This window comes from Nestor notabilis, unplaced genomic scaffold (genome assembly GCF_000696875.1).
Source record: "Nestor notabilis isolate BGI_N333 unplaced genomic scaffold, ASM69687v1 scaffold33183, whole genome shotgun sequence".
In the NCBI taxonomy this organism is placed as follows: Eukaryota; Metazoa; Chordata; class Aves; order Psittaciformes; family Psittacidae; genus Nestor; species Nestor notabilis.
The window spans coordinates 16,645-35,285 of NW_009922949.1; the positions used below are offsets into that span (position 1 = coordinate 16,645).

Here is an 18,641-nt window from a genome sequence, read left to right on the forward strand (position 1 = left end):
AGCCATTGCCTGTGAGTAAGACAGACGTAAGCAAATAAGCATTAGCTGTGGAGCAGTCAGTTTTCAGTGGAGCTTCCTAGTACAACTTACAAAAGCTGTGAGACTGAAAAATAAACTTAATAAAAAATGAACTGAAGAGATACAGAGCCGGAGCTTTTGATGCAACTGTGTCCCTGTGTACGTCTGCAGGAAATGAGTCACATTCTTACAAAACCATTGGCTGAAGAATTTGTGACTTTTATGACAATTCCCATTTTGGGCTAAGTCAGATCTCTTCCTCTCTCTAGGCTTTTCTCAGGCATCAGGAATGTCTTCTGAGCCCACTTCATCTGCCTCGCAGCAGTCCCCCACCTCTCCACCCTCACCTAGTTCTCTCCACCTGCCCGAAACCCGCAGGGCAAGAGACCGCTCCCCGTCGCCCATGAGAGGGTACCTCATTCCCAGCCCGCTGCCCACCCGACGGACCAGGACCTTCTCAGCGTGAGTATGGGAAACCTGCACTTCACACACACACCAAACAAGTACCTCTGGGCACCATGATGGGCCTTGGCTGAGGTGAAGGGAGTCAGTGGGGGTGGGGGTGGTTATATCTGGAAGGTGCTTTGGTGTTTTCCTCTTCTCCAAGAAATCCTGTTGTTACTAGACTTTTAGTCCAAATTGCCTGTAGTTTGTCAACGCTCTGTTTGTGTAAAGGATGCTCAAAGTCTTCCACTCTAAGATCAGAGTTTTACAGGGAAGGGAAAATACACTGGGATTTTTCAAAACAGTTTCTTACCTGAAGCTTTATTTCACTTCAGACACTGGGTTGTGGCTCTCAGGACCAGTTCCCACTGGTGTTTTCTTCATCAGCTCCACCTCATATTTTGGCAAGACCTCTCTTCTCACTGCCCCTAATGCACTGGACCTGACCTCGCTGGAGGTTTTAGTTCTTCCAGTCTTGACATCTGTGCTACTGTCAGCCAGGTTCTGTTTTAGGGATGGTCCATGACCCTGTCCCTTTTCAAAGGGCCTGTTTCCTTTTCCTATTCAGCTTTCATATCTTCATCTTAAGATTGCTCACGTAGACCTGTAAAAGAGTATGTTGGTTTTCAAGGTATGAACCCTCATCTCTGATTCTCTGAGATTATGCGAGTTTTTCCATAAAATGAGGTTTGTTGCTATTTGTAGTTCTTTGAGGTAGGGATCCTACAGCAAAGTTGGCTTTCCCTGAGCTTTCCTGTGGCCCAGGTGGTGCTGTGCAGATTCCTGGAAGCCCCCTGCCTGAAGGGGATTCCTCCACAGCACAGCAGCAGAGGATGGTGTTGCAAGGTTTGGCCATTGCAAAAAAGTCTCCGTGCCTGTGATGGGCCTCCCAGTGAGGTGCTGACCTGCAGAAGGCATTGTGGGCTTCTTTTGTTAATTTCAGTGGCCTTTAAATCGAGGTCTGAGAGTAGAATATGAAGCTGTCATCAGTCTGTTGCACAGTCTTGCAATTACTTCCATGTAAGGGAGGTCTGAGTGAGACACTGTGGAAGTAAGATCTCAAACCCTCAGCTAGTTTATTTTGTGCCCCTTAATCTAGTTGGCATGCTTTTTCCTTTTTGATTCTTGCAGTGTTACCCAGATCTTTTCTTCAAGAGTTATCCTTGCAGATTTAAAAGCATCAATCTCAATGATGCTTGGTATTATGGCTTCTGTATTCAAAATGAAATGAAAAAGAACAGCAGCAGCAACAGAAAAATGTGTGTGTCAGTTCCAAAAGCCTTCAAATGCCCTAAACTTTGTAATGGAAGTACATTGCTAAAAGGAACATAACTGACTTGATAATTGGGAGTGCCCTTGAAAAGCAGTTCCAAACTAGATTGCCTCAGTGCCATGTTAATAATGAACTCTTTGTAATTCTTCTCGGCTGTTAATCCTAGTCTGGGTCCTACAAAACTAAAGAATTGGTTAAAGAACTGGTAATTTGACTTCCATAGTTCTTCAATCGTTAATTACTGTAGGAATCTTGCTGCATTTGTTTGCCCTGAAAATCAAAATAACTATAACTTTACTTTTTTTTTTTTTTTAGTGTCCTCTTTATACAAGAGGAGTTCTAAGTGAGCTCTGTCCCCATAGCTGTATTGAAAAGATGAATGTGACAGGGCAGCGGCTGCTTATTCAGTGGGATTATTTATTTTTGGTTCATTGCAAGCGGTGGGCCTTTTTCCCCATAGTACTTTATCTCCTTGAAAGCTGCAATTGAACTTCAATGGCTTATTTAAGGCAGTGAGTGCTTTTCTGTGTAAGAAGCACTTGTGGAGTCAGGTGCGGCTTTACAGAGATGAAGATGAAGTGATTTAATGGAATGGAGATTTCTTCTTTCTTTAGCACTTTCAACTGTATTTCTTTAGTTTTAGTTTGACTTAAAGCACAGAGCTGCTGCCACGTTTTTTAAATGACTTTAGACTTCAGTAAACTTTAAACACTTGGGAAAGTGATGTCAAAATTGCCATGATGCATGTAACCAAACGGCAACACAATCACTTACTGGGTTTGAAGAATCCCACTAAAATCCTCTTCTAACCTACTGGATAGTCATGGCATAAGGAGGTCCTGATCTAGTAATTCCTCTGTGTAAGTCCTATAAGAAGTCTAAACCAGTTGGCTTTATTAATGAAAGTATCTGAGATTGCATCTCTGGAGATACAACTCAGCATATTTGATGGGGAAAAGTATTCAGTCACAGAGTTTTCAGGATGGATCATGCAAGTTGTTTTTCTTGATTCATAGGAAGTCACTTTAAAATGCAGGTCCCATGATAGTGAAGATCAGTCTTGATCTTGGTGTTTTGCATAACAGCTAGGCTTTATAGCCTGATGGAGTCATTTGGAGGTGAAATACTGACTTCACTGAATTCTAGTCTGGCAGGGTAACAATAGACATGTATGCAGAAGGGGTGTGTGTATGTATTTATACACGACATGTGTACACGTTATGTCATCATGCATTGCATTACCTGATACTGCTAAACTCGCAAAAGGTTTAAGATGCTTATATTTAGCATAGCGTCCAGAGGAAAATTCAGCAGGGTGATACAGCAGATGGATTCAAGATGGCAGCTGATGGATTATAATGCTAGCAAACATCATCATCATCTTTATCTCCCGTAAAAAGGCTACAGGCAAAACACGGGCAGTGTATGAAACTGAATGTTAAGCAGTTGCTACAGAGGAGTGTACCCACGGGGAGTAGTTGGACCATTGAACCCAATTGCTTAGCAGGCCCTGGCTGGCACCCCCAGAATATGTCGCATCCAATCTCAGCAATGAACCACTCTTTTTGTGCTTTCTTCTGCAGAACCGTGAGAGCATCGGAGGGTCCTATCTACAAAGGTGTCTGCAAATGCTTCTGTCGCTCCAAAGGCCATGGATTTATTACCCCTGCAGATGGAGGGCCTGACATCTTTGTACACATCTCTGAGTAAGCTGTCTGGGTGGCCAAAAAGGCTGGAGCTTTGGTTTGCTTCAGTTACTGCATGCTTTTGCTGTTTCAGATACAAGAATGGTTTATAACCTGTCACCTTTACCTCAGCAAAGAGGAGTTATGCAGATGTTACTGGCAGCGATAGATTATGCTGTTCTTTTCCTGGATTACTATAAGTCTGATGAGTTAAAAACTAGAAGATGATCCTGTCAGATCTCTTGGAATAAGCTGTGTAGCTTCACCCAGGCCCAGAAACTTGCATTTACCTAAAGCAAATAATCTATGCAGTATTCAGTTGTAATTTAAAGATTTATAACACTGAAAATTCACTACTTCTACTTTGCACTGCTTGTGCCATTATTAAACTAAAGGTTAATTACCTTTTACTTCTAAGAAAAGTCATACTTTATTACTTCCTTGAATTTATCTAATTTCAGTTTCGAGCAGTTTACAGCTAAAGCTTTCTCTGTTAAAGGGTTCATTAGTACCTCCACTTTTTTGCCTTGAACGCACTGAGAACCATCACCTCTGAAGCTTCCTTTTGATAAGCTAAAAAGATTAAGCTTTTTTTTTCCAGTCTAAACCACCTTTCAGTCTCTTTTCTAAGCGTGCCGTAGAATTTAAATATAATTTTAAAACAATACACTGTACGCATACTCCCAGTATAGGGAGATGAAATCTCCTCCAGACTCCTGCTCTGTTTCTCTTTTTGTCTCATAATCACATTAGCCCTCTTGTACTTAGTCTTTTGCTGAGTTGTTTATCTGTTCTGACTTTGGCATCCTTTGCAGTGTCAGAGTTTGGTGCAGCCCCAGATACGGGCTGGCATCCTTAGCAGTTGTGTTTGTAGTCCTTGTTCTTAGATGTCCAAGGACCTGTTTGGTTGCACTGCAGCAGCTCCCACTGGACCAGGCTGTGCTGGACTAAGGGGTCCAGATCACACTCTGTGACTGTGCTGTCTGGTATTTAATGCTTGGCTGATCTGCAGGGTTTAATAGGCAAATCTGTATTTGTTTCTAGATTGAGATGTTGACCAGCATTGCGGTTGAAACTGGTCTTCGAGGGCATGTAGTAAGATTGCTCAATGTTTATTCTCTAATAACCTCTCTTAGATCTATCACCAGTTTTTAGTCTATCTGTTGTTTACAGTGTTGAAGCTGTATAATCTTTATTTGTTGTTTGGAGTGGTTATCCAGTGATAAGTCAACAAAAGCCTTACCAAAGTTGTTCACATTACCCCAGCTATCTTTCCTGCTTATGTGTGTAGCACATGTCCTTGGAGGAGAACTTTCAGTTTTCTGAAACGTTGCTGCATGATAGGTGCTGGCAAGCCAAAGCTTTTTAGGACTTACGGGTGCAAATGGGCTGAGTGGTCTGACTCGTGTTCAACCCAAGGAAATGTTATTTAGTATCTTCTTTTTCTTTCATCTAATACAAATGCACAACTTCTGATTTCCTGAATAATTTGAAAGTAGCATTTCTTATGCCACAATTAAAAAATTTAACTGTGGACACCTAGTCTGACCCATACAGTGACCGATCAGCAAGGGCTTAGTTAAAACAGATCTCTCACGGAAACATGAATTTTCAGCCTTCTAATGAATTCTTTTTAAAGAACTGCCTATTTTCAGTCCTGTTTTTTTTTTTTTTGTTTTTTTTTTTTTTCTTTCTACATTTTCTCTTCCAATTAGTTGGGTAAAATTCTCTTCAGTTGTGTGAAATTAGCCCTTTGAAAACCCTAGAGATTGATGGGGGTTGCCCCTTTGTTTGTCTGCACAAAATGTGAACCAGTCTTTCAGGTGTTCTCCAGTTCCTGTCCTGTGGCCCAACACATCTTTCTCTCTGGGTCCAAACCCCAGTACTTGATTCTGGATACACTAACTGCTTCTACCCTCAATCGCCTTCCAACCAGCTAGAATTCTTAGACACTCCAGTGATCTTTGGCTATTTAAGACTCCCATATGTGCCCAATGGTGATATCCTGTATGACATCAGGAAAATGATTTTTTTGTCTGCTGTGATTTTTGGTGGTCTATGAGGCCCCCTTTCACAGGAGTCCCCTCTCGTGGGCTGTGCTAGTTGGTGTATCAATCTCAAGCTTTCAAAATCCCTTGACTGTGAGCCATCAGTAGGCTAAATTTGAGTAATTGTGCCCTGAATGTGGTGTGCTGCCATTCCCTCTTCTTTCACTCACTCCATCTATCCCAAAACTCTATTGAATGAGTCACCAAGGTTGTAAAAGTTCCTGGGCAACCACACTTTTTTTTTTTTCTTGATGTATTTGCAGCATGTTTATTTTGTTGAAGCACATCAAGTTCTCTGCTTGTTCTCACCCTCACCCAGCTGTGCCCTCAGATTGCCCCTGCATGGGAAAGCTGGAGCAGATAAAGGATGAGGGGGAGAGTCATTGCATGAGCAGGGGGTGATGGGCCTTGACCCACACAGGTACAACCTGTGGTACAATGGAGTGGCTTCATTTCAACCTAATACTCACATGGGTGGGGAACCGTTTCCACACGCCACACTGCAGTGAACCCAGGCTTTCTGTAGTTTACTGTAGATGAGAAGATTGGAGGGGACTTCCTCTACCCTATCTGCTGCTTGGAAGGCAACCGTGCCTTTGGCAGATGCTTTACCCAACCCACTCTTAACAGTTTGAGTTCTGGGTATCCACTGCTTCCCTGGGCAATCTCTCCCTGTCATCAGCAGGCCTGGCTCTTAGCTGTTTCTGGTGTTTAACTGACATCTCCCCTTCCTTTCAGTATGACACGTCACTGCTTCTGTCTCCGCAGTGGGTAAATGATGCCTTTCTTCTTTAAGTCTATCATTTATGCATTCAAAGACCGTTTTCCTTGCTCTTCCAGAAACATTTTGGTGAGGTTAGTTCATATGAATTTGGTAGGGCTGAAGGATGTGCTTTATGCAACTCTCTAGGCACAGATCTGCCCTCTTGAAGTCGGCAGGACTTATTTCCTATTGAACGAGGACTGAGCCACTTCTTTAAATGTTTCTTATTCAGGTACCACCTCAGAACTCAAATTCAAAAATAGCTGATGTTTCTGCCTCAACCTGTTGGTAAAAAGTGCTATTATTGGAGTACTGAAGGTTTCAGAACATTGTGTTCTTTAATTACTCTGATTGTATTGGAATTGTTGGAAACAGCTTTTAGTGCTAGAGGGTGATGGTATCGCTGTCTTAATTCAGATGCAAGGCAGCACTGGAAAGAGGACTTAATACTGCCTTTCATTTCAGTATGTTTCACAGTGAATTAGAAACATTGCTCTTTATTAATGGGAGTTGCTTATAGCAGCAGCATTCTGTAACCATCACTGAGGCTTGGGAGGCTCCAATGACTCTGGTTTGCACAGTGTGAGTTTTGAGATACTGCTTGTGTTTATCATGTGATTCTTTTCTGCCTGTATTACTCAGTTAAACCTGGATGTGAGACAGACATCAATCTGTTCCCTGTCTCAGTGTGACGTAGGCATCTACTTGTGAAGTGAAAGAGGATTGTTTCTCCTCAACCAGTTCTTCCTGAAAGCTAGGATTTCAGGAACGTGGATAAAATGGTTTGCTGGTTTGGATTCAGCAAGTTCCTCTGTGTTCAGCACTGAGCTATGATGATTAGTGAAGGTTTTGAGCATTAGGACCAGGTGCAGATTATCTTGTAAGACCTATTTTGCAGATTAATATGATTTTAAACATAAAATCTTTTGCTTCTATTTTTCTTCCACGTGCTTTGGGGGAGATGCAAGGTTACACTTCAATGAAGATATCTTCTGTAAAATGGAATGTTTTTCCTATAAGTTTCCATTTATTTTTGTAAGGTAATAAATCTTAGCATGGTGTTTCCATTGCTGTAAGTGAGCACTAGTTTAAAAATAAGGTTAAACGTGTGTCATTCAAAAGCTTCTTCACTTGGCATCCACAAAACTTTCAATTTCAGCATCTGTGCAAGACTTTAAGCTGAATGTGGACATGTAGGCCTATTTCACAAGCGGAACTTGCAGCAAAGCTGCATTACTGTGAAGTAGATAGATACACAGCATAAGAAATGCCAGTTGGAAATGCAGATTTTAAAGGTGTGTTTTGTTCCTGTGGCTTTGTCTGTTTTCCCAAGTGACTCTGAAGATGGCAGAGGTTTATTTCTGGGGGGTTTTGATAACACATGTATGGAGCATGGGCTCACTGCTGCTCCCTGCATTGCGCACACAGTGAGTCCTGGTCCCTTGTGTTGGCTGGAAACAGTTCTCAAGTCGGTATCAACAACTGTACTAGGAAAATGTCATGGCTCGTTGAGTGTGGTGAGATTCTGTTGTTCTTGTTTCATCCTTCACTTTTCTCCAGAAGAGAAAACATAATGTATGTGCTAGTAGTGATGTAAAACCTGAGCTGGCAAGCAAGGGGATGGAGGAGTTGCTGACATGGTAATTCCCAATGATATTTCTGGAATGCTGGAAGCAAAGGCAAATTCCTATGTCTGGAGTGAAAACTTCAAAAAGCCCTTTATGACGCTTTTAGCAGTGACATGAGCTGTTGGTGTTTTCTTTTCCACCAGCCTGTGTTGTGAGCCACTGTCACCAACCGATGCTGTTATTGTAGCATCGGTGCTGAGAACTGTATCCTCCTGGATACCTGACCTCCTCTGCTGCCATTCCATAGGGGGACTGAGCCAGCTCTTGCAAATAGAAGCCGAGTTGGTTGTTGCTGAAATTGATTGCTGTGGAGGCTTCAGTTTCACGCTCTTGCCACTCTTCCTGTGGACATGGGATGTTTCCAGAGAGCAGAGCGGTAAGCCCTGCAGTGCTGGCTGAAGGCCCTGCCTTGTGCTGCCGGTGCAGGCTCCTATCAGCTGCCTTCCAAACGGGGTCCTGAGGGCATGGACCAAGGTGGGTGAGTTGAGGTGGAGTGCAGGTGCCTGTAGGGCCGATCAAATGATGCACTTTAGAGCACTGCTGTAGGAATCCCATTCTTCTGTCTTCTCAGTATATTTGGGAGCGGGCACATGATGGATATTCCTTTACTCTCCAGGCTTTTGCACTTGGCTGGGGCTTGGCCTGAAGCCTGTGTCACCTGCAAGGGCAAGGCAAGGAGGCAGTGCACCAGAGAGCAGTGACAAATGAATGACCACACTCTTGGTTTTTAAAGATTTTATTTAGCAAAAGCAGCTGATCTAATGGAACAGAGAAACCACATGCAGTGCTTGCGGGTTTTCTGCAATTCACTAGTACTTGGCTCCAAAGGGGAAAATGCTGCATTGCAGAGGCCGTCAGGCTGTCCTTCAGGCTGGATTCCCAATCCCATGCTTAATGATAGCTTTGGAGAATTGACATTATACTTCCCCTGGGACACTGACACACAGTGCCTTTGGGTCCCTGGAGAGATCTGAATTTGCTGTGCTTTGCTTGTGTGTTGTGATCTCAGGGGATTATGCATATAGTGGAAATGAATAGAACAAGGATAGCCTTTTCCTAAGGGTTCCGCACGTTCCCTGGCTGGCTCAGGAAACTCACATTGAACTGGTGCTTGCAGGAAAGCCAGCTTGCTGTGGTCATTATTGTAGCAAAACCTTCCCAGGATCTCCACCTAAATCATACAAACTGTCGTAGGTCAAAGCCAAGACTTACACTCTATCTGCAAGCCAGGCAGTGGGCATTCAAGAAGACTGTGACCACCCAAGGATGAAGGTTCTTTGTGGTTAGTGAGCACAGAATATAACTGCCCTGGGCTTTGGTTTCCAGGTGTAAAAGCAGGTATTATTGTGACAGAATCCAAATTTGATGCTTGCAGGAACAGGCAGGCATTTTCTGTACCTCTGAGTCCACGTAGGCATCTTCAGAATGCTCTACCTCTTGTGATCACCAGTTTCTTCTTCATAGTGTGTGGTGTGCTGAACTAGCTGCTGAAAGTACATATAGAGCTGTAACTATCCCTGAACGTGCATTCAGAAGCCACATCCAGACCTCTCAGTAGAGGGCTGACCAACAGAATGATGCACCCCCTGTGCTGGGAGGGAAGTGCAGCTCCTGCCCCAGACAAGGCGGAAGATCTGAGAAGATCTCTGCAACAGCACAGAGACCAGGGCAGTCGCATGGCAGAGACCTTGGATACTAACAGCTGGGTTTCTTCAGTCTTTGGACGTCTTTACACTTGTCTGTCCCCATTATGAGTGTGACTGGTGGGTGAGAGGCAGCCCTGCTTCTGCTTTGCGTGCTGGTCGGCTTGGTAAGGTCATGGCCTGGCTTTGCTGATGAATGCTGGAGCTGTCAGCTTACCTCAGCACTGCATGGGAGAGCATTCAGAATAAGTAACTCTTAATAGTTCATTATTCTGTCATGTCCTGCTATTTAATAAAACTATGGGTTTCCTGGGCACCATGTTGAGGTATTAAATCAGCTTTAAGAAGCCCACAAGATAATAGAGCACATTGATGCATGGGATCCATGAAGATCCAGCTGCACGATCTGATCTGTGGCAGGCTTGTTGACCAGCAAGGCTCTGAATTCACTGCAAACTCTTGTTCAAAAATGCTTCCATGTGACTTAGTCTTTGTCCCAAGAGGTTTAACTAGAGCCCTGGCATATGAATAGCAGCTGTGAGAAGGAAGAACTAGAACATTCCTTATTTAGGTAATTTCCTAATAACCTCCCAGTTCCCTAAAAATAGTGCAGGATAAAATGCTCCCCTGTACCACACTGGTGCTAAGCAGGGAAATGGGAGTTGCTGGGTAATCTAAACCTCACTCTATTGTGTCTCACTCTGACACTAACATCAGGAAAGCATTTCCTATTTTTAGCTTGATTTGTTGAAGTGTCTTAAAGTTCCTGGATACATAAATATCCATTATTTTGACCAGCAGATGCATACTAATCTCTTAAATAGCAGTGAAAATCTCCATCTTCTTCTAGGTCAACACTTAATATATAGCTAGGGTAAAAGTAAAAAAATTAAAAAAACAAACCAAAAACCAAATAAACATCTGAAAATATTTACTCAATATATAACATCCAAAAAGTCCATTCTTAACTTCCTCTACCAAATTGTTCAGGTAGCTTATATTATATAGTGAGTATATATTCAGCTGTAGGCTGAATCTGTTCCAAGATCTCTGTTTACTTTCTCTGATCTTTTCCAGTTCATTCCTCTCCCAGGCTTAAGGCAATTGCTTTCTGATGGAGGATCTTCCTGCAGCTTTGTGTAGGGCTCTGCCTCCAGCGCCATGCCCCCTCATCACCCTTCAGTGCCATTGTATTGTTCTTTCTTGACACCACCAGAAGTACTGCACAACCTGGATGTTGTTTGTTCCTGCTTCTAAGCCTCAGGTAGTGATAACAATGCTGGAGTCAGCCGCATCTATCACAGAAGCAGCATTTGGTGGGCAAACACTGTGCTGGGAACACCATTCACAGACAGGTTTACTCAGGCTGTAAATGAAGACCTTTGGCCTCGCACTTCTCATGTGCACTGGGGGCAATGAGTTAAGAATCTCATATTCAGTAGGCACCAAGAATAACTGGTAGTCAGAAAGCTGTAGGAAATAAAAGAGTATTTGATCTGTGTGAGGAAAGTTTAGAGGCCAAATGCGTAAAATGAAATTCGAGCTGTTTGTGGCCACATCCTTTTTGTGCTGTTTAACAGCCTGGTCTTGATGGGGTAAAGTCACCTCAACAGACATGAAAAGAAATGAGACAAACTAGGGGACAAGGAGAAGCTGTGTTGGGGTTGAATCAGGTTTTATTACAAGCTTCAGTCTCCTGTAGTGTCAGCTTGAAGAAGTAAAAAGCCAAGAAAGGATCTTGGTGCTGTCGGAGTAATGCTTGGCCCTGTAAGAAGTGCTTCCTAATGGAGGAAAGTGTACCTTTCTGGGTAATGCTGTGCAGATTTTGGGGGCTGATGTGAGCTGTTTTGAAGGAATGAGAGTAATTAACCTCATGAGTCAAGCTTCGGAAGTTTGTGTAAGCAAATTTTTGCTTTAATTTCTCCCGTGCAGACCAGGGACTGTAGACAGTACCCCAAACAGTCACATAGTAAGTGCTGAGCGGTGCAATGGCTTCCACTGATAGCTGAGAGTGTGTCCTCCAGTCTGGCCTGGTCCCTTTGCTTCTGCTTTCCCTCACTGCAGGCTGTCAGATGTTAGGTGTCCCATTTCTGTGTATCTACTGATTCACTTGTGCTTAATTTCTTGGAAAAACAGGACCACTTTGGTTACCAGTACACCTGCAACCCCTTTCTTACTAGAACCCATCCTGGTACGTATTCATACTTCAATTTTCAACCAGTCACCCCAGCAAAACACCTATCTTTTTTAGCACCCAAGCTGTACTTTTTCCTCACTTGACTTTGAAGTTTTAAGTGATATCTAATTTATCTCTGTTTTTCAAGGAGCTTAAAACCCTGCCTTTGTGTATCGGCACATATTTGGTGCTTCAGGAAACAGTGTGAATCCACTTTCCTTCTGCATTAACCATACCTACTGATACCTTCTGCAGATTTCAGATACTTATTTTGCTAGCTGTGTCTCATCCTGTTTTACAGGAGCTTTTAAAGAACAAGTAAGGTTCCTGTTCGTTAAAAAAGCCTTTCAGCCAAACATCAGATCCCTTCCTGGGCAGGGCATCCATTTCATTTGATGCCTGCAAAGTGGTGACTCTGGGCTCACTACTTGCACATCCTCTGTGCAGCAATCAAAGGCAATGCTTGGGGCTGTGAAATGAGTGGCTGTAATACCCAGAGGAGATGCTGCTTTAGTTCCAGGCCCATGTAACTGCTCTGCCTGTGCTCCCTGAAACACTGTCCATAGCTGGTCCCTGTGCTAAAAGCCACATGAAGAAACATGTTTCATTACAGCTTGTTCCAGTGGCTCAGAGGCACTTGACTCAGTGCAGACTTTCCACTTCAGCTCATGTTGTCTGCCTTCATTACATCTGAGCTGAGAAATGTTTCTGCTCACTGTTCCGCTAGTACCATGTTTCTTTGTGCAGATAAAATGCCTGTGCTGTGTTGCCTTCCACTGAAAAACGCTGTCTTGCTCAGATGGGACTAACATCCTGCATGGGTTGTCGTGTGAGTTACTGCTCGTGGTAAAGTGGTTTTAGCTCAGTAACAACAATTCTTTTGGCAACCAGGGATCTTCGAAGAGATTCAAGTGGGAAAGATGGTGTCATTTTCTTACATGGTGTACCTTTTTTCACTCATGGTTTGACCGTCTCCTGTGTCTCTTCTTGGGGCTTCATGTCTGCTTGTCAGGCTCTGAGACAGTGCAGGTAGCATCTTCTCATTCTTGCTTGAAATCCTCTGTTTCGAAGTCAGGGTAAACTGCAGAGAATTTGGTGGCAGATTCCTTTGGCAGTAAGAAAAGATAAACTAATGTCTGACATGACGTATTGGGTGTGCAACCCCTCCCCACCTGAAGAAATCTTAAACCTGTTAGAAAAGTGGGGTATAATGAAGGCAGTAAGTAAAAAGGACAGCTACAGCAAGAGTCTAGATATGGGAGCTTCAACGGAGCCTGTCCAGTGTGATACAGGGCTGGGCTGACAGGTTGGCCTGGAGACTTTGGAAGTAAGTAAAGGTCAGTGGTGTCAGCCTGCGTGGGGAAGAAAGGGCTGTCAGGTCAGCTGAAAAAGGCTTGAGCTTGAGGTTTTTTCTGCCTCCAATTTACTGCCACTTTCCCCCGTACTGCTCTGAAGAGTTCAGCTTAGGACATGCCCTCTTGGGTCTGATTCCTGCAGTCATAGGCAGCTCTGGAGTAAGGGTTTAGCCCAAGGAAATCAAGTCTGAAGGGCATGTGTTACAAGCTACAGGCCTTGGGAATGCCTTTAACTTCTCATAGCAGATTTCAGATCCATATTTAGGTACAGCAGCAAACAATAACTTTTCTTCTGAATTTCCCATGGGAGAAGTTACACTTTATGGGTCAGTTTTTACGTCCCATGTGCATGCCTGCTTACCCTGTCTCATCCCGGAGTACAGGCTGCTTCTGCTCAGCCACAGCCCAATGCACCAGCTCCCTGAGCAGCAGTGCACAGGAGATGCACAGGTCACAGGGGAGCAGAAACAGAGGCAGCCCTTAAAAGGAGAAGGGTGTTGGAGAGGCAGTGCAGGGGATGGAGCTGAAGAAGTTTTGCAGACAGCAGGGAGAAGCAGAATCTGATGTGAAGTTAATACAGGTAGTCAGGGCCAGTGTAGTTATCTTCTATCAGTCCTGCTGGCCTTTCCTGCAGTGGAAAAGCTGTAACAAGAATGGGTCATCATAAGGCTAGAGTGGATTGAAGGGCACTGCTGTAATCTCAGATCCCAGAAATATCTGTGGGATAAAATTCCTGGTGGTGTATGCTCCCAGAGAAGGCAAATAACAAACCAGTGGTGTGTGCCCAATATCTGACCTAGGAGACTTTCTTCTTTTGCCCTGAACCCATATCTTGCTCCCAGTGTGACAGAGGGTACACAAGCAAGTCAGACCAGTTGAGCTTCCAGTGTAATTTACAATTAGTGTTTATCTGTTGACATCTACAAAAGCTGCTGAAAAACACAAGAAGTCTAGAGCCTACATTGTCAGAGAAGGGAACCTGAGCGTGGGATGGTGTAGGTCTGTGCAGGGAAGGTGAAGTAGCATTCTGTTCTGCTGTCAGAGAATTGGGTTGGAAGGCATCTCTGCCTGTCTTCATTGGCACATGCTGGGATCTTTATTAAAGAGCTCTGATCTTGACTGCAGAGGTAGAGGGGAGGCAGGATGTTACCCTTGGCAGTTGTGTCTCATCAGTACCTTTGCATTTCCCACTGTCTCTCCAGTAAGGACTCGCTCATGGTAAGGAACGCAGGTGTGAGTCCTCCAGCATCCCATGTCCTCACGCTGGAAGAGGCTGGGTAGGAGTGAGTGATCCTTGGAAATCCTCCGGAGTGCTGGAGGGCAGTTTCTGTGGTGTAACGTGTCACGGAGCTCACTTCAAAATTACTTGCTGTGAAAAACCCCCATTTGTCACCGTGTCTTACTTGGGCTTTGTTAGTTTTGTTTTCATACTCCAGACAAACTGTGTTGTGGTGGAGTAGCCTAAAGGTAAAATAATGATGGACATGGTGCCGTCCTTCTTTAAAAAAAGAAAAAGAGGGGGGAAACCCCCCAAACAACCAAATTTCAAAAGCTTAAATAAAACCCGAACCAACTTCCTATAGTTTAAAAACACAAACCGCAAGTGAAGCGCCGAACAGTGTCAGCCCTGCCCTCTAGTGCTGCTGGCGAGGAAGCGGCGGCTGCAGCGCTCCCCGCAGTGCTGTCCAAGGCTCGTTGGTTTTAAGCCGTATTAAGTGGGGAGTTGTTTGTGTGTGGTGGTGGTGTTTATAGTGGTTTTTATAGGAATTTGCTGCAGGGCAACAAAAATCAACCTCAGGCTGTGGTGGAAGATGGGCTCTATAAAACCCCCTGAAGCATCTTGATAATAATTGATATAAAAGATAACTCTGATAAACAATTTAACTAAGCTGCAAAAGAGTGTTGATGTGATCTGTGATTAACTGAAGCTTCCCCTCCACAGCATCGAAGGCGAGTATGTTCCAGTGGCAGGTGACGAGGTCACCTACAAGATGTGCACCATCCCCCCGAAGAACGAGAAGCTGCAGGCGGTGGAGGTGGTGATTACCCATTTGGCTCCTGGAACCAAGCACGAGACCTGGTCGGGGCATGTTGTCAGCTCCTGAGGTGCCCCAGAGGGAGCACGGTCACTGCTCAACACCTGGCTGCAGTGAACCTGTGCTAAGAATACGTTGTGTGTTGTGCAGGAGGAAATGCTGCCTTGTCAATAAAGCAGAAGCAGGCCAGAATCAGTGGTGTTACAGCTGAAAAACAAAAAAAAACCCAAAAATGGCAATTCAAATGCTAATGAAAAAAACATTTAGTGCAATGTGTTTACAAAACTGTATTTTAAAGAGAGCTGGTGTGTGCCTGGTGGAGGAGGGGAAGTTTGGGGTTTCTTTTTTATCTTGTGAGCTGATGCTGGGAAATGCCCAGAGGACTCTGGGAGAGGTTTGGAGGAGAGCTCTGGCCGTAGTGGAGGCACCACTCTGAGGCCCTAGAGGTGGGTGAGCACTGTGTTCCCTTGAGCTGCTCTTCTGTCAGCTTTGGAGTACACCTTCTGCTGGGACAGTGCCTGCATGCCTTGGCTGGGGCGAGGGAGAGGTGTTCACTGCTGCCATTGCTTAGCCCCATGGAAGGAACCTCACAGAAGAGCAGCTACAGCAGGGTGGGAATTCTCCGTCTGGTGGTTATGGTCCCATGGCCCCGGCTGGGTGCCCTTCAGGTGCTCCCTTTGCAAATGGCATGTCTGCATATGAGTAGAATATTGTGGTTTTAAAACCTGGATTGTTTGTGAATTTATTTAGGTGCCTTGATGGTTGATTAGCAACAGATTTTATAGGCCAGTATTAAAAAAAAATAAAACCAACAAAAAAATCAACCCAAAATTTGAGAACTTCGCTTCAAGGTAAGTGGTAGAAAACTGTAAAGTAGTGGGTGCTTCACAGCCTCTGTGTCTGGATTTAGACAAAGCTGAAGATTACCTTCTTGATGATATATAGTTGAATGTCTGCTGCAGCATTGCAGTGGGCAGGCAGAGTAACTGTTGTATGCTGGTCAGTATCACAGTTGTGTGCTGCTCAGGTGCAAGTGTGTAAACTGCTGTGCCAGTTACTGAACAGGCTCAGCTGCCTGTTTGGGTGAAGCAGATTCTGCAGCTGCTCCCTGGAAAACTTGCTCTGTAGGATGTGATATGGTCACCCTTGTCCTGACTCTTCTCTGCCTGCAAGATTTCATGTAGTTGTAGTGCAACTTAGGTCTGTCCCTGTTTGCCTTCCACATCTTTTATTTTTCGGATGAAGCATTTTTCTCTGTTCTGTTCCTAACAGTGGATTTTTATTGACTTTGCAAATAAAGAAGTAAAAAAGATGGCATGACACTCTCCTGCTAGTTGTGTGACAGGGTAACTCCAGCTGTCTAGTGCAGTTCTAACATCCACTTGCTGTCATGAAATGTCTTAAGACACTTAAGGTATCTGGAGCCATCTCCAGGTGTCTGGAGGTTAGTAACTACTGTGATGGTTGTTCTACTGTGGCTGTACCTGCATTTCACTGTAGCGTGAAATAATGACCCACCTGCAGTAGGGTTTGGGGCTTCTGTTTGGTTTTTATTAACCATAAGACTTAGTTGTGGTGGATTTCACACTGTTCAGCTTGTTGGAGTAACACAGGCTGCTTCCTTTACAATAAATATGACCATTGTAATAGTTTAACATGTCTTCAGTCTGCTCTCTGCATAGTTGGTCTTGATGTAGTGTTAGAGAATACAGGTGCTGCATATGCACTCCTGTATGATTGATAGTCAGAAATGTTTTAAAAAGCATTGTCCTATCAACTGACTGGCATTACCAGAGCAATTAGGGAGTATTTTAGCAACTTTTCTAGCTGCTTAATCGGTTAGTGTATGATACATACAACTACTTCTGTAAATACATTTATTTCCATTGTATAATACTTAATATTAGCTATTCTTCATATTAACATATAGTAGGGGGAACAAGGAGGTATAGCACAGCCTGGTTATTTGAATGGTAAGGTGGGGGGGGAAGGCAGGCCAGAACACTTCAGAAGGGGCTCCCGAGACAGAGCAGCCAGTGTTCCGAAGTGGTGCAGCAAAGTTTTAGCCAGGCTTCAGGGGACAGGGCCCCAGCTTGGGCCTGGCCTGCTTGTTTGAACTCACTATGTGGGTTGCTGCGCTTTGCTTTGTTTTTTTCCTCCCCTCAGAGACACAATGTTTGCTTCTCATCTGATGGACTGAGAGACAAAAGATAAACTTCAGCTATTGGCAACGGCTGTGCAAGACCGACTAGCAAGCTTTTAACATTTAAATGTGCAGGTATGTGCACACAGATGATGGTATTTGACACTGAAAACAAATCTGTGTTTGATCCTGCACAGGATATTTTGCATAGGTAACTTCCTACAAATACAGGAGACAACCATGCAGCAACATAACCAAACCATCAGGTACTTCCCAAGGGCATGCACAGAAAGCAGCAGCTGCTAAAATCTGGCCACCTTTATAGAGCTTCTGCGCACTACAGGTGGTTCTGGCCTGAAATTGCTTCCATGGAAATGGTTGAGACTCAACTACTCTGGAAGTAGGCACATGAGAAGGGTGTTTGTTAGGAGACAAACAGTTCTGATGCAGAAGGGCAGCGCAGCTCCCCCACCTGTTCTGTAAGCCCTCTGGGGATTTTAGTTTGTACACAAAGATGGTGTTCTCTTTTTTTTTACTGCATGAGTATCATGCAGACTTGGAAAGACTCAAGTAAATCATGTCTTTGTGCAAACAGACAGCACACGACAGGTCTGCTTTACATATTTTGCTTGCCAAAATGACAAATTGAAATAGTAATTTTTTGTTACGAGGTTTTTATTCTCCTTTACTAAATTAAACTTTTAAACAAGATTGCTTTCCTAATGCCAGATGAGACAAGTAGTATTAACAGTTACAGATTGTCACGCTTCAGCTTGAAATTTAACAGAAACAGAGTTTACATCAGTGTTCTTTAGTATTAAAATCTCACCTACCCGTAATGCCTTACCAGGAAAATCAGGAATGTAATTAGTGACAGAAATGTATTTTTCTACTGAGCTCAAGATTTAATTTTTATAATTTTTAGATTTAAAAACAGTCTGCAAAAGGTGTAAGCACCATGAGCTGTAATGTGCATTGGCACCGCAGCTGTACTGAGGAGTAACTTCAGCAGCAGCAGTTACAGTGGTGGTAGAACCAATGCACCTTCCAACCATGCAGTTCTGCCTTCCCAGCCCCAGAGAGAAAGAACACCTCTCTCTTTTACTCATCTTCCACTTTTAAACAAGAAAATCACATCTGCCTGATAATTCATGATTTTATAGCAAAAGGTAGTATTTAAAAAAACCCCAAACAATTCTAAAACATTCATATTTTAAATAGCATGAAAAAGAAAACAAAGTACCTGTGTGAATGGACACAGGGGAAGGATGGTGCTCAATGAGCTCTGCTGTATTCTACCACTGTAGTAATGACTGACCTGCAAAGCACTTGCTGTTCATGACCAATTACAAAAAACCATACAGCAGGAAGAAGTTTTCAGTTATTGAGGTGTCTTAACCGTTTTGTAAGTGTGAATCCTAAAAGTCTT

At 43.8% G+C, this 18,641-nt stretch overlaps 1 protein-coding gene across 1 annotated transcript; it reads left to right on the plus strand.

Moving 5' to 3' along the window:
• The first annotated feature begins 302 nt into the window (after positions 1-302).
• On the plus strand, positions 303-15,202 carry LOC104403656 (calcium-regulated heat stable protein 1-like). The gene is made up of 3 exons (XM_010011883.1): positions 303-480; positions 3,319-3,441; positions 14,976-15,202. The coding sequence occupies exons 1-3, from the start codon at positions 308-310 to the stop codon at positions 15,136-15,138; spliced, it is 459 nt and encodes a 152-aa protein (XP_010010185.1). The 5' UTR covers positions 303-307; the 3' UTR covers positions 15,139-15,202.
• The last annotated feature ends 3,439 nt before the right edge of the window (positions 15,203-18,641 follow it).

Bases quoted from the DNA above. Each gene is read 5' to 3' on its own strand.
- LOC104403656 (XM_010011883.1), top strand. From the start codon at position 308: ATGTCTTCTGAGCCCACTTCATCTGCCTCGCAGCAGTCCCCCACCTCT. The intron at 481-3,318 runs GTGAGTATGGGA...TTTCTTCTGCAG, and splicing joins CGGACCAGGACCTTCTCAGC to AACCGTGAGAGCATCGGAGG. The intron at 3,442-14,975 runs GTAAGCTGTCTG...TCCCCTCCACAG, and splicing joins ATCTTTGTACACATCTCTGA to CATCGAAGGCGAGTATGTTC.